Source organism: Hyperolius riggenbachi, chromosome 12, assembly GCF_040937935.1.
Source record: "Hyperolius riggenbachi isolate aHypRig1 chromosome 12, aHypRig1.pri, whole genome shotgun sequence".
Taxonomy (NCBI): domain Eukaryota; kingdom Metazoa; phylum Chordata; class Amphibia; order Anura; family Hyperoliidae; genus Hyperolius; species Hyperolius riggenbachi.
In genome coordinates this window covers 13,178,072-13,193,573 of record NC_090657.1, presented here as the reverse complement: position 1 = coordinate 13,193,573, position 15,502 = coordinate 13,178,072, and the positions used below count along the sequence as shown (strand labels likewise).

The 15,502-nt window shown below is 45.5% G+C and overlaps 1 protein-coding gene across 1 annotated transcript in view; it reads right to left on the bottom strand.

Annotated features, from left to right (window-relative positions):
• Positions 1–578: 578 nt before the first annotated feature.
• Positions 579–15,502, bottom strand: part of SLC25A39 (solute carrier family 25 member 39) — a 53,512-nt gene continuing 38,588 nt past the window's right edge. The window contains exons 7-13 of the mRNA XM_068262081.1: positions 9,288–9,343; positions 9,080–9,204; positions 8,824–8,997; positions 5,069–5,178; positions 4,259–4,334; positions 1,323–1,406; positions 579–1,235 (exon numbers count right to left, since the gene is read on the bottom strand). Coding sequence (XP_068118182.1) covers positions 1,120–1,235; positions 1,323–1,406; positions 4,259–4,334; positions 5,069–5,178; positions 8,824–8,997; positions 9,080–9,204; positions 9,288–9,343 — 741 coding nt within the window. The 3' untranslated portion in view covers positions 579–1,119. The remainder of the gene's footprint in view (positions 1,236–1,322; positions 1,407–4,258; positions 4,335–5,068; positions 5,179–8,823; positions 8,998–9,079; positions 9,205–9,287; positions 9,344–15,502) is intronic.

The following is a 15,502-nucleotide window of genomic DNA, read 5'->3' as shown; positions in this document are numbered from 1 at the left end:
GCGGCCGGCCGACTCCCAGTCGGCAAAAACGAAACTAGCTGGCAGCGGGGGACCAGAGGAGCCATGAGTGACTACGAGGGCACAGGATGGCTGCAGGGGCTGGTAGATGCCCCGGGTAAGTAAAACTGATTTTTTTTTTTTTTTTAGTTAAGGTTCCCTTTAAAGGAGAACTGTAGTGAGAGGTATATGGAGGCTGCCATATTGATTTCCTTTTAAGCTATACCAGTTGCCTGGCAGCCCTGCTGATCTATTTGGCTGCAGTAGTGTGAATCACACCAGAAACAAGCATGCAGCTAATCTTGTCAGATCTTACAAAAATGTCAAACACCAGATCTGCTGCATGCTTGTTCAGGGTCTAGGGCTAAAAGTATTGGAGGCAGAGGATCTGCAGGATAGCCAGGTAACTGGTATTGCTTAAAAGGAAATCAATATGGTAGCCTCCATATACCTTTCACTACAGTTCTCCTTTAAGGGCCATTTCCAGGGAAAAGAGAAAAATTCCTATTTAACGGAGACCATCTCATCCTAGCTTATTTGCACAGGTCTTTTAAATCTAAGTCAGGAGTTCTATTAAATGGAGGTTTTTTGGCTGTATTCCCACTACTGCAGAAAACAATTATTTTGTTTTTCCGTTTTACGGCATCGGAAGACTTTTTATAAATAGGATCCGTTTACACTCGTCAGTCTGAATGGATCTGCGTTTTTTTTTCTGGACATTGGATACATTTCCCATATAGCCTATGGCTGAAAAGTATCTGCTTCAGTCACCAACCAGACCATCGGAGGGAACATTACACTGTCCGCTCCCGCTGGCCATTCAAGGTCCGGGTCAAGTGGGAACATAGACTAACTCTCTGTTGTGCTGCAACTCCAGTGTTCACCAGCAGGAGGTGCTACAGTCTGTAAATAACACACAGGTAGGCTATCCTTGTAACCACATATGGGGGGGATCTTCTGAAAACGGCATAATTTCCCTTGAAATCTTAGCAACAGGTGGGTGATCTAGGAATGGTGGTGTTAGAACTAGGTTCTATGATGGACTCTTGCAAGTCCTCTGAAGGTCCCTGTGGCGGAACCGAAGCACTAGACTTTGCGGTTGTCTCTTCTGTAACTTGCACCTCACAGGCTCTTAAGTATTTCCAGGTTTCGTTCTTCAAAGAATTTTTTCCCAAACTCATAAGAGCTGATCATGATGGCACAAGCTGGAGCAACCTTGATGACCCGTGGCATGAAGCCTGCAGTGAGAAGCAGATAGGGAAATCGTAAGGAAATGTCCCAGAGGAGCAGGAGGTCAGCTCACCATGGATGGTCAAGAACTTTACCTGCGTAGAGGCCGCGAGTTCCAGACTCTGCACGAATACGACGCATGGCTCCCCAGGTGGACGATCCTCTGCGTTTAGATGAACCTGAAAGAATTAGCCAGGACTTTATTGAAGTACAGAGAACATCTCCCATGCGGCTGAGCAGCAGGATACGGTCTATAAAATGCTGAAACTACTAAAAGACATGGTCAGTGACATGCTAAGAATGCTGGCTTGCATGCAAATTGCCTTAAGTTAGCATCTAATTACCTTCCCTAATGGCTGAATAGAAACACTGTTCCTCTTCCCTTATACTGGGAGAGTTACATAATACAGAGTGTTTTTACTTGTGAAAGTGTAGCTGTGCTGTTATAGAAAAGATAAAAACAAACGTTCTTCAGGACAAGTGTAAACATTAGCATAATTGGAGGGAGGGAGACACCGAGAGCCCAATATGGTGTATTATGTACTGAATTGGGCAAGATGAAAAAGTGGTTGTAAGAATATACTCACAAGTCTGGGTTACCGTCCATGTAACCACTATGGCCTTAATTCACTAAGCTTTATCAAACACTTTATCAAACATTTGATAATTTACCTCATGGGTAAAATCTAATTTTCAATTCAATAAGGTGTTATAGATTTATTGCACATTTTATCGATAAAACATTCAATAAATATATAACACCTCAGTGAATTCAACATTAGATTTTACCCATGAGGTAAATTATCAAACGTTTGATAAAGTGTTTGATAAAGCTTAGTGAATTGAGGCCTATGTAGGCAGGTGGGGAGTATTAGACCTGTCCCCACTCAGGATTAAGAAGTCGCTCTCTATAGTTCAGAAAAAAAAAGGGGCCAAATCCCCTCCACCTCCATCAGAGGCGCTAAACTCCATTACCCGTGACACAAGTTGTGATACTTCAGTTCTTATAGCCTGATGAAGTGGGATGTGCCCACGAAACTTGTTGCACTTTTTTGGAGTATGTGAATAAATTATTGTTGTTTGAAAAACCAACTGTATCTTGTGTTGGCATTGGGAAGGTGAGTCCACCACTAACCCCCCACATTTTATCAATTATTTTACACTACTGGCGCCTCTGTACTACTGCGTACAATTAGCATAATTGGTTGAACCGACCCCAAACCTGGCTCTAGAGTGGGGGCTTCCCTTGTTTTCCAGTCCACTCACTTTTCCGGTCACCGGGAAGGGATTGTTAGGTCTTGAAGGACCTCCAGGGAATGGGGCGGCTGGGGCTATGGTGTAGGTAACATGGAAAACCATTGGGCCACCCTCCCGTAACAAGCACATTTTAAGTGGGGCAGGGTCACCCCAAAACTGCACCCCCCACCAACAGTGTGCCCCACACACTGTGGCCTGACTCCCCTAAACCAGCCCCCCTCCCAGGAAAGTGTGGCCAGTCAACCATTAATACCCCCTGCCCTACTGGCCGGCTATATGAAAAACACACTTCACCCCCCCCCCCCCCCCTTAATACCAAGTTGCCCCTCACAGAGAACCTCTCCGCAGCCATGCCACTGGTCGGTTGGCTTGAATATTCTCTATTTTTATTCATGCAGCGCAGCAGAGTGTCGTCCTCTCCTTGTAGCCATCTGCTGTGCTGCACCATACGTCAAACAGCTCCTGAGAATAAAGCTGCAGAGCTAATGGCCATAAGGAGAAGACAGCGCCACCTGGTGATGCTCTACTCGCACTGCACGAATAAAAAGAGAGATCAGGCCTGCGGACCGATTCAAAGTGGCCCACAGACTGGCATCTGGTCCAAGGGTTGACTTTGACTAAAGCAGGGATTAGACTGTGAGCTCCATTGAGAACAGTTAGTGACAACTGTGTACTCTATATAGCACTGGCATCTTCTGCAGCACACAAATACAGAATAATATGGCAGGACATTAGACTGATTATGGTAGGATTAGATTGTGAGTTCCTCTGAGGACAGTCAGTGACATGACTGTGTACTCTGTAATATGCTGCAGAGGATGTCAGTGCTATATAAATACATAATAATAATATGGTAGGATATTACACTATGACTATGGTAGGATTAGATTGTGAGCTCCTCTGAGGACAGTCAGTGACATGTCTATATACTCTGTAATGTGCTACAGAAGATGTCAGTGCTATATAAATACATACTAATAATATGGTAGGGCATTAGACTATGACTATGGTAGGGTTAGATTGTGAGCTCCTCTGAGGACAGTCAGTGACATGACTATGTACTCTGTAATGTGCTGCAGAAGATGTCAGTGCTATATAAATACATAATAATAATATGGTAGGACATTACACTATGACTATGGTAGGATTAGACTGTGAGCTCCTCTGAGGGACAGCCAGTGACATGACTATGTACTCTGTACAGTGCTGCAGAAGATGTCAGTGCTATATAAACACATAATAATAATATGGTAGGACATTAGACTATGACTATGGTAGGCAGGGGCGTAGCAATAGGGGGTGCAGAGGTAGCGACCGCATCGGGGCCCTTGGGCCAGAGGGGCCCACCCTCAACTACAGTATTAGCTCTCTATTGGTCCTGTGCTCATATTAATCACTTCTATAGCTGCTTTGCATAGTGGTAATCATTAACATACTGTTCCCCATCCCCTTCTTGCACCTCTGACACTATAGTTGCCATTGGCAAGTTTTGGTGCGCCGCAACAATTGCTATGTATAGAGAGCTTGGGGGGCCCCAATGTAAAACTTGCATCAGGGCCCCCAGCTCCTTAGCTACGCCACTGATGGTAGGATTAGAGTGTGAGCTCCTCTAAGGACAGTCAGTGACATGACTATGTACTCTGTAATGTGCTGCAGAGGATGTCAGTGCTATATAAATACCCAATAATATTGTCTATGAAAGTGTGTAGAATCTGTAACTGTCATGGCTATGCTTGTGCTGGTACTGTGTTCCTACCCATGTCCTCCTTCTCACCTAGATCCATGTCTCCTAGTTCAATCTGCCTGTGTGTCTTCACTACATCGAAAGGCAGAGTCAGGACAGCAGCCACCTATAGAAATGGACATAACCACATGACAGTAAGGTGGAGTTTATGGAGAGGATGAGATGACGATGAGGAAGACAGGGAGGATAGGGTGGATGAGATGAAGAAGACAGGGGGGTGATAGGGAGGAAATAGGGAGGAAGACAGGGAGGATGGGAGGAAGACAGGGAGAGTGGGAGGGAGATGGAATAAAGATAGGGAGGATGAGATGAAGAAGACAGGGGGGGATGATAGGGAGGATGGGATGAAGAAGACAGGGAGGATGAGATGAAGATAAGGAAGACAGGGAGGATGGGAGGAAGACAGGGAGGATGGGAGGAAGACAGGGAGGATGGGAGGAAGACAGGGAGGATGGGAGGAAGACAGGGAGGGTGGGATGATGACGAGGAAGAAAGGGAGGATGAGAAGAAGACAGGGAGGATGAGAAGAAGACAGGGAGGATGAGAGGAAGACAGGGAGGATAAAAAGAAGACAGGGAGGATGGGAGGAAGACAGGGAGGATGGGAGGAAGAAAGGGAGGATGAGAAGAAGACAGGGAGGATGAGAAGAAGACAGGGAGGATGAGAAGAAGACAGGGAGGATGGGAGGAAGACAGGGAGGATGGGAGGAAGACAGGGAGGATGGGAGGAAGACAGGGAGGAAGAGAAGACAGGGAGGATGGGAGGAAGACAGGGAGGATGGGAGGAAGACAGGGAGGATGAGAAGAAGACAGGGAGGATGGGAGGAAGACCAGGACTTACAGCACCAGAGACGGCTCCTGAAGTGAAGTTGATCAGGAACTGATTCCCCGAGGCTCCCCAGGACTTGTTAAGCTTCTTCTTCACTAGTTCATAATTAAACCAGTACAATGCTAAAGAGATAAAAGCCACAGTGATTATAAAAAGAATAAAACATCGTATTCCTGAAAGAGACAGGGCTCCTATATGCAGATTACAGCTCAGCAGGTTTGCAGAGCCTAAAAGGTACATAGACACATGTAATAACGGTCGGCTGAAACAAGCAGTAATGACGGCTTCACACAACGATTGTTCTGTGTGCACAACTGATTGATCCTGCTTGGGGGTTAAGGATCCATCTTGTCGGATCCTGAACGACCCGCGTGGCCTGAGCAGGACCAATCACAATGTTATTTTCAAACCCCGTCTGACCAAACAAAGCTGTTCCATCGTTTGCCGATCGTCGTCCCTCCATAGCAACAAAACTGATCACTAGCCTACAGGTTCAGTTTTTTCATAGCAGTGCATTGTAAAAGAAAAGCATTCAGTTAAGATGCACATGATGTGAACTGAGCCATAGGACAACATGGACATTACCTTTGCCTGGGCTGCACAGGTCCTCTCTGCATTTTATTTACTCGCATGCAAAGAGGACCTGCGCAGTCCAGGTGAAGGTAATATCCATGTTGTCCTTTGGCTCAGTTCACATCATGTGCACTGCTATGAAAATAAATGATCAGTTAACCACTTCGCCGCCTGGGTACAGTAGATCTACACCCCTTTTAACTTCATTTACCTGCCCGGGGCATAGATATACGCACCTCCGCCGCTACCCATGCGCGCTACTGCCCACTCGCCCGGAGATCATTGAACGGGAACACAGTTCCTGTTCTTGATCTAAGTCCCTGCAGCAATGATCGGCTGCTTCCAGGAGGGGCTGCGCGATCATTGTGTAAAAAAAAAACAAAAAAACAAAAAAATAAAATAAAAAAAAAAAACACCTTTCCCATCCACACTACACTTCCTGTAAGCATATTTACTACACTTACAGGACCATTCACAAAAAATGACTGTGGCCATCTTGTGGCCAAATAGTAAAACTACTGTCAAAAACATTTTTATATACAAATACATATACAGTGGGTTACAAAAGTATTCGGCCCCCTTGAAGTTTTCCACATTTTGTCACATTACTGCCACAAACATGCATCCATTTTATTAGAATCATTTAGTTCGATTATTCCGTTAGATCGAATATAAAGTTTTTTTCCAGCATGTCCGATTGGATTTTTATTGAAAAAATGGGATAATCGTTTGTTTTTTCCTTGATTCAAAAAAAAAAAAAAGAATGGGAAAACCGAATGTTTTTATTGTACCGTGTATGGGCACCAGAATTCTGAAAAGTAAGCATTAAAATCACAGCCTGAGAAAATGCTGAGTGATGTGTCTATTGTCTGCAGAGTAAAATACAGTGGCTTGCAAAAGTATTCGGCCCCCTTGAAGTTTTCCACATTTTGTCACATTACTGCCACAAACAATTGGAATTCCATGTGAAAGACCAACACAAAGTGGTGTACATGTGAGAAGTGGAACGAAAATCATACATCATTCCAAACATTTTTTACAAATAAATAACTGCAAAGTGGGGTGTGCGTAATTATTCGGCCCCCTGAGTCAATACTTTGTAAAACCACCTTTTGCTGCAATTACAGCTGCCAGTCTTTTAGGGTATGTCTCTACCAGCTTTGCACATCTAGAGACTGAAATCCTTGCCCATTCTTCTTTGCAAAACAGCTCCAGCTCAGTCAGATTAGATGGACAGTGTTTGTGAACAGCAGTTTTCAGATCTTACCACAGATTATCGATTGGATTTAGATCTGGACTTTGACTGGGCCATTCTAACACATAGATATGTTTTGTTTTAAACCATTCCATTTTTGCCCTGGCTTTATGTTTAGGGTCATTGTCCTGCTGGAAGGTGAACCTCCGCCCCACTCAAGTCTTTTGCAGTCTCCAAGAGGTTTTCTTCCAAGATTGCCCTGTATCTGGCTCCATCCATATGCCCATCAACTCTGACCAGCTTCCCTGTCCCTGCTGAAGAGATGCACCCCCGAGCATGATGCTGCCACCACCATATTTGACAGTGGGGATGGTGTGTTCTGAGTGATGTGCAGAGTTTTCTGCCACACATAGCGTTTTGCATTTTGGCCAAAAAGTTCCATTTTGGTCTCATCTGACCAGAGCACCTTCTTCCACATGGTTGCTGTGTCCCCCACATGGCTTGTGGCAAACTGCAAACAGGACTTCTTATGCTTTCTGTTAACAATGCCTTTCTTCTTGCCACTTTTCCATAAAGGCCAACTTTGTACAGTGCATGACTAATAGTTGTCCTATGGACAGAGTCTCCCACCTGAGCTGTAGATTACTGCGGCTTGTCCAGAGTCACCATGGGCCTCTTGACTGCATTTCAGATCAGCGCTCTCCTTGTTCGGCCTGTGAGTTTAGGTGGATGGCCTTGTAGGTTTACAGTTGTGCTATACTCCTTCCATTTCTGAATGATCGCTTGAACAGTGCTCCGTGGGATGTTCAAGGCTTTGGAAATCTTCTTGTAGCCTAAGCCTGCTTTAAATTTCTCAATAACTTGATCCCTGACCTGTCTGTTGTGTTCTTTGGACTTCATGGTGTTGTTGCTCCCAATATTCTCTTAGACAACCTGTGAGGCCGTCAGAGAGCAGCTGTATTTGTACTGACATTAGATAACACACAGGTGCACTCTATTTAGTCATTAGCACCCATCAGGTAATGTCTATAGGCAACTGACTGCACTCAGTTCAAAAGGGGCCGAATAATTACGCACACCCCACTTTGCAGTTATTTGCAAAAAATGTTTGGAATCATGTATGATTTTCGCTCCACTTCTCACCTGTACACCACTTTGTATTGGTCTATCATGTGGAATTCCAATAAAATTGATTCATGTTTGTGGCAGTAATGGGACAAAATGTGGAAAACTACAAGAAGGTCGAATAATTTTGCAAACCACTGTATTTTCACATTTTAAATTAAGTCTTGCGCTCCACGGTAGGAGGAGACAGGGGAGTGAACTTGCTTCTCCCGAAATTATGCGCCGGCAGAAGCGGTGAAGAACGGACATGGTGCGCATGCGCGGCACAGTATGTCCGGGTTAGAGGTCGGGAGAGTCGTCTGGACATCGGCATCTACTGGAGAATACCGGCGGCTGACAGCGGGGGACAAGAGAGGCGGTAAGAATCTAATTTTCCCTCACTAGCCACCGCACCTTTCATTTTACCACAAACTTTTGGTTGTGGTATCCTTTAATGGATTAGGTCCTTTAAAGGATACACAAAGTGGAAGACGCATTAAACCATTTCCCTCAATGTATACTTGGTGTCCAGCAGTGGCAGACCACATCCTCCATTTACGCCTCGTAGTGCAAAGACCAGTCGGGATCTGTGAACCGGATGTAGTTGAAGTTGTGCATGCGCAGAAGGGTCTCTTCTGTAGCCAACGCCTGTGCAGTTGCTCTCTTGCGCACCTGAGTGCTATGAATGTGCGAGCCACTGGGAGGAGGCTGTCAGGAGCACCGCCACTGACGCACAAGGAACCGATTGCTGAGGAGCCGGCTACAGAAGAGCCCTTTCTGTACCTGCACCACTTAAACTACATTCGGTTTACAGGTCCCGACCAGCCGGGTCTGAGCCATCTACAGAGTAATTTCCAAAAAGAAAAAGCATAAAACAGTGATAAGGAACACATACCTGAGAATGGCACATCTCTGAGCACCGTGGGCCCCCAGCCCTTCCATAGTGACAGCCAACCACCCTGAGAGACGGCAGATCGTAGGCACGCCCCGAGCTCCATGTAGGAGAGTTGGCGGGACTGCATTTTAGTGCGGATCAGCTCCAGAGGACTGATGACTGAAACTGCACCCACTGGCAGGAAAACATGAAAGAGATCATTAAAACAGACTAGGTTCAAGCAATAGCAAATGACCTTGCTGTAGAAAAGACTCACATCGAGAAAGTGCTCCAGCGACGAGAGGTATGTGACTGCCGCTGTACCCCAAGCCGTAGTACAGGAAGTCTCTCAGCTGATCGTAACAAGTGAAATAGATAATGGTTGCAGGTACAGCCATCACCCTGTAGAGGGAGACAGAGACACAGTCACCTGGGGAACAGCATCACCTGGATACAGCTCAAGTCCCACAGAGCAAACTGAGTACAGAACAGAACAAGTATCCTCTGCAGGACGGCAGCTGTAAACAATGACATCACCCTTCTAAAGAGAACGGAACAAAGACATTCATCATACAGGTAGAAGCAAGGACACAAACCTCTGACAAGATGGATACCTGAACCTTGCTTAGATAGTAAACAGCCTACATTGTGTGCTGAGCCCTGCTTGAAAAATGTTCTTCTAAAATGTTTCCACTACTTCTGAAGACGAAGCACCCTCATGTATTTTACCATATATATCAGTGGGAACATTAGAGAAAACACCTACCCTGCTCTCTGTTTCATCCTTCACTGCTCAGCCTGCTTGTTATCAGCCCTGATAAAATCCTTGAGCATTCAGTCTGGCTTTGCTCAGGAATCATTATAGCTGAGTCTGTCTTCTATGATGTCTTCTCAAGCCCAAGCCTGCCCCCTTCTGGCTCGGCTACAATGACTCGGCTATAATGATTCCTGATCAAAGCCAGACTGAATGCTTGGTCTGGAATTTTATCAGGGCTGATAACAAGCAGGCTGAGCAGTGAAGGATGAAACAGAGAGCAGGGTAGGTGTTTTCTCTGATGTTCCCACTGATATATACGGTAAAATACATGAGGGTGCTTCATCTCTGGTTCACTTTAAACGTGCATACTTTTCTGTAGCTTGTACTCTCCTCTTTCTTTTGATGCCTGAATCGCCGTTCTACACCAAATACTTTTCGTTCGATTACAAACCACTTGCCGACCGCGCACTCATACCGCGCGTCGGCAAAGTGGCAGCTGCAGGACCAGCGACGCAGTTCTGCATCGCCGGCTGCAAGCTAATTAATCAGGAAGCAGCCGCTCGCGCGAGCGGCTGCTTCCTGTCAATTCACGGCGGGGGGCTCCGTGAATAGCCTGCGGGCCGCCGATCGCGGCTCGCAGGCTAAATGTAAACATAAGCAGAAATAATCCGCTTTGTTTACATTTGCACAACGCTGCTAACAGTAGCAGCGTTGTACTGGATCAGCGATCCCCGGCCAATCAGCGGCCGGGGATCGCTGTTACATGACAGGCAGGAGCCTGTTAGAGGCTGCACAGGACAGATCCGATCCTGTGCAGCCTCCGATCTCTCGGGGAAGGGAGGGAGGAGAGGGAGAGGGGGAATCCTGCGGTGGAGGGGGCTTTGAGGTGCCCCCCCCCCCCGCCAGCCACACGCAAGCAGGAGCAATCAGACCCCCCCAGCACATCATCCCCCTAGTGGGAAAAAAAGGGGGGCGATCTGGTAGCTCTGCCTGGTGTAGAGCCCACCCAGCACAGATCAGCAAATACAGCGCTGGTCCTTAAGGAGGGGGGGGGGGGGGGGGGTAAAGGCTGGATCATTAAGTGGTTAAAAATTGCAGCTGCCATCTTGGCTATGTTATAACTTCCGGGTCACCCCTGCTTTCTCTGTTAGAGAAGTGCATCACTGACTGAAGCAGGAAGAGGAAGTGACACGCATGGCCATTGCAAGAGGCTCCTCCAGAGGGGTCATAGCACGACTTTGTTGGAAGTCGTTTGGCTTAAAGGCATACCCATGAGAGGTGCTCGGAGTCCCTTTAATATCAGTACTTCAGCTACGGGAGTACCACTTCTGGTTAGTGATTTCCTACTATGGGTAATGGTAGTGACATTCCAGTATCTTGAAAAACAAACTAAAATCGGTACAGCTATGTTATACGCCCCATTTGAAAACATTGTATCCATACTTAGACAACTGTAGGGAGAGGTATATGGAGGCTGCCATATTTAGTTCCTCTTAAACAATACCAGTTGCCTGGCAGCCCTGCTGATATTTCATGCATTAGTAGTGTCTGATTGCATTTGCTGCATGCTCGTTTCAGGTGTGTGATTCGAACGAGATCTGCATGCTTGTTCAGGGGCTGTGGCTAAAAGTAATAGAGGCACATGATCAGCAGGATAGCCAGGCAACTAGTATTGTTTAACAGGAAACCTCCATATCCCTCTCAGTTTAGGTCCCCTTTAAGTAAATGTCACACAAAGAGACTTCAATCCCCTTCATACAATATACATGACCGCAGTGAACACAGATTACTGCACATCTTCTTTAGTATATTCTGCTTGTTAGTCGGACATGAAACAGGTATGCAGGTGAGGCGTTATGACTTGTATGCTGCATGCTGAGGATCTGGGGCTGAAGTCACATGACCATGACCCGCATTTTCAGGAGCTCTGTCTTGGCACTTTGCATAGTCCTCCCAAGGTTAGCGTCATCGGAGACCATTAGCACAGAACACACACATTATCAGCCCTCTTATCTGCACAGGTCTATTTACCGTCACTGCACTCTGATAAATGGCCAGCAATAAACATCCCATTATTAATACATCATCTATGCGGATCAATAGTGCTGGTGAGGAGCAGTAAGGGAAGAAGTGATCAGCGATAATGCCACGCTTGCGCTACAGCGAGTGACTTTGCATCTCGCAGCTGCAACAACCCCGAACTGTCCAGGGAGAACAGGGGAGTACGGCTCTATGCTACACAACACTATATTATATATACTAAGAGACAGCTCCACCTAGTACTGTTACTGCAGCTTTGGATGGGCATCTGCAGGCTGCATCCCACGCAATTATATATTTTTTTTTGAGTATGTGGATATAGGCTCAATGAGGCTAGGCATATACCCCAGAACTCAAAAGAGCTAAAAAGTGTAATATAGTAGTGACAGTTGGAAAAAAAACAAAAAAAAAAACCCTTAACCACTTGATGACAACCAGACTTAGAAAAAATGTCCTGCTAGAGCCTCTTAATGGCTCCAGGACTATTCCTACTACTTTAACTTCAGGAAATTTTACACCTGGGGGGAAGCCAGACCAGAGGAGGCCACGCCCTATGCTGAGAACTATCTGGAATCGGTCAGCGGTGTATGAGCAGCCAACAGATCTCTCCGATCAGATTCAGCCTCGTCATCCAACCCTTGTATAGCTTATCCTGATGGATTATTATATGCATAGTGATTGTGCTTGAATTGACTGCTTCCGGACCGAAGCAGTACAAAGCTGCGTCCTGCAGGTGGTGCTGCGGCTCTGACTGGATGTAGATTCTACTGCTTTGGTATTCCGCATCCCCGTCACGACGCCGATCTCGCCGCTCTTTCCACGCCGCAATTCGCTCACTCTGCCGTCTATAAGTCGTCAGAGCTCTGTGAGCAGGTCAGGAGCCGCTTTCATTGGCCCCTGACCACATGATCACAGAGAGCCAATCCCATTAGCTCACATTGATAGACAGCATCAGGAGCCAATGAAAGCGGCTCCTGACCGGCTGACAGCGCTCTTCCATCATAGTGACCGCAGGGAGAGGGTCTTGCGACAATGGGACAGCGTCGTGACCGGCGAGTATGTAGGGTGATTCGTCGGTATGCTGCGTTTTTTGGTACCAGCATTCTCTGGTCCTTAAAGAGAACCAGAGATGAAGCACCCTCTTGTATCTTACCTTATAAATCAGTGGGAACATGACAGTAAACCCCTAATCTGCCCTTTGTTTCATTGTTCTCTGTGTAATCTGACTGTTATCACCACTGATAAGATCCCCCGACTGAGCACTCAGTCTAGATTTGCTACGGAAAGATTATAGCTGAGTCTGTCTTCTCTGGTGTCTTTTCAAGCCTAAGCCTGCCCCCTTGTGGCTCTGCTATAATGACTCGGCAATAATCATTCCCAGCAAAGCCAGATTGAATGCTCAGTCCGGGATTCTTATGACTGCTGATAATAGACACTTTTAGCAGTGAGGATAAAACAGAGAGCATGGTAAGTGTTTTCTCTAATGTTCCCACTGATATATATGGTAAAATACACAAGGGTGCTTCGTCTCTGGTTCCCTTTAAATATCCCTATTCAATCATTAGGCTGACATTTTGGGGAATAAACACTGTACAGACACAAGGTTTGGCTACAAGTTTCCCAAAACTATAAACGCAGCAGGAGAGCTCACCACGGAGGCCCACAAGCGATACAACATATGAAACCAGTAAATGACCTATTCCATCCAATGCCTCCCTTACAGTGGCCTCTGATGAGGGGGACACGAGGACGGTCACTGGACCGCAGTGTGGCAGTGTTGCAGTACATCTATTCAGCTTTCATCAATAAACCTAAACAGAAATGTTGCAAAATCTTCAGTGAACTCTGTTAGTTTGTCTGATGTGTGTTTACATTAAAAAAAAAAAAGTTATTGATTGCCTGCTAGAAAAATCAATTCACATTCTCCGTCTCAGCTAAAGGCAGCCAGGTTATTAGCAGCAGATATTTATACTTCTCTAACCCCTTCATTACCAGAGGCAAGTGTGGCTCTCTGACTACAGGGATTAGCTACAAGACTTTACCAATTTACCAGCGGGAACTGTCACCGATAGCCTCCTCTTACAATACTGCTGGCTGGGCCGTAATGCTTACCCTCTGGCTGGAATACTTGGTGATCTGCCATACAGGAACCAGAATCCAGATCAGGTGTTCTGGCGGTCCTCTGACTTCCCTGAACTCTTGTGCCAGGTGAGTGACTCTGGCCAGAGTACCATCATTAGGAGCATGTGGGTTTTTCTCATGGCAGGTTTACTTCAAAAATCACAAAGGCCAAGCGCTACCGAAGACGGGCGGCTCTGCTTTAGAGAGGGCATTTGCGCAGTATGGAGTGGCCCATCTTCAGGAGCCCGAGTGCTCGCGAAGACTTCCAAAGTCCACCCGCAGCGGAAGAGAGCAGTCTCTGACCCTTGGGTTGGAGACTGCTACCGTGGGGGGGGGGGAGCCAGTGCAGGAAAAACAAGACGAGGAGAGGAGCGGTGAAGACTCCATAGGACCCAGAGCCTTCCCCCTCCTTAGGGGAGTATCTTTTTTGTTGTATTTTTGGCTTCAGACTCCCTATAAGAATGTAAGCGGGCGGGCCGCTGACTAAATCAGCAGAGAAGACTGCATGCCACATTTCTGGTGGTCTGTGGAGCAGGAAGTGGACTGAGGGAACTACTGATCAGATTATACATATCATTTTTTTTTCACTTTAGATTTTTTGACATTTTTAATATTTACATCTATAAATTCAATTGCATTATAATACATTGATAGTACAATAACGTTAAGAATAATAATAACATAAGAGGAACTGTCACAAAAATCTTACAATTTAAAACACATACAAATAAGAAGTACATTTCTCCCCGAGTAAAATGAGCCATAAATTACTTTTCTCCTATGTTGCTGTCACTTACAGTAAGTAGTAGAAATCTGACATTACCGACAGATTTTGGACTAGTCCATCTTCTCATAAGGGGGTTCTCAGGGTTTTCTTTATTTTTAAAAGCACTTAGTGAATGGCAGTTGCTCCGCTCAACTGCCAAATAGTGTGCAGCTAGCAGGGAGGCTGGCCAGCACCTTTAATAGTATTAATATTATAGTACAGCGCTCACATCAAAGATCCTGTTGGATCCTAACAGGTTGAGGGTAATGATTATATATATATATATATATATATATATATATATATATATATATATATATATATATATATATATATATATATATATATATATATATATATATATATATATATATATATATATATATATATATATATAAACAACCGGTACTCAATCTCTCACTAAGCACTGTGAGCATCAGATGTCAGCATATACATATACATCCACAATGGCATCTTATCCTCTGCCAAGTGCCATAAACATATATACACACCACTACAACATATAATGGTCAGCCTGTATCTTCTTCTATATATAGAGTTCCTATATTAGTCCTTTCACCAAGGATATGAAAACACCCTAGTAAGAAAGTTCTCCAGGCATGCGCTTCTGTTAAAGGGGAACTGAAGAGAGAGGTATATGGAGGCTGTCATGTTTATTTCCTTTTAATCAATACCAGTTGCCTGGCAGCCCTGCGGGTCTATTTCTCTGCAGTAGTATCTGATTAAAACCAGAAACAAGCATGCAGCTAGTCTTGTCAGATCAGACTTATAAGTCTGAACCACTGAAACACCTGATCTGCTGCATGCTTGTTCAGGGGCTATGGCTAATAGTATTAGAGGCAGAGGATCAGCAGGGCTGCCAGGCAACTGGTATTGATTAAAAGGAAATAAACATGACAGCCTCCATATACCTCTCTCTTCAGTTCCCCTTTAAGAATTGAGTAACTTCCAAATAATGTTCCACAATGAAAACTCTTGCACGATGTGTAGGTGTG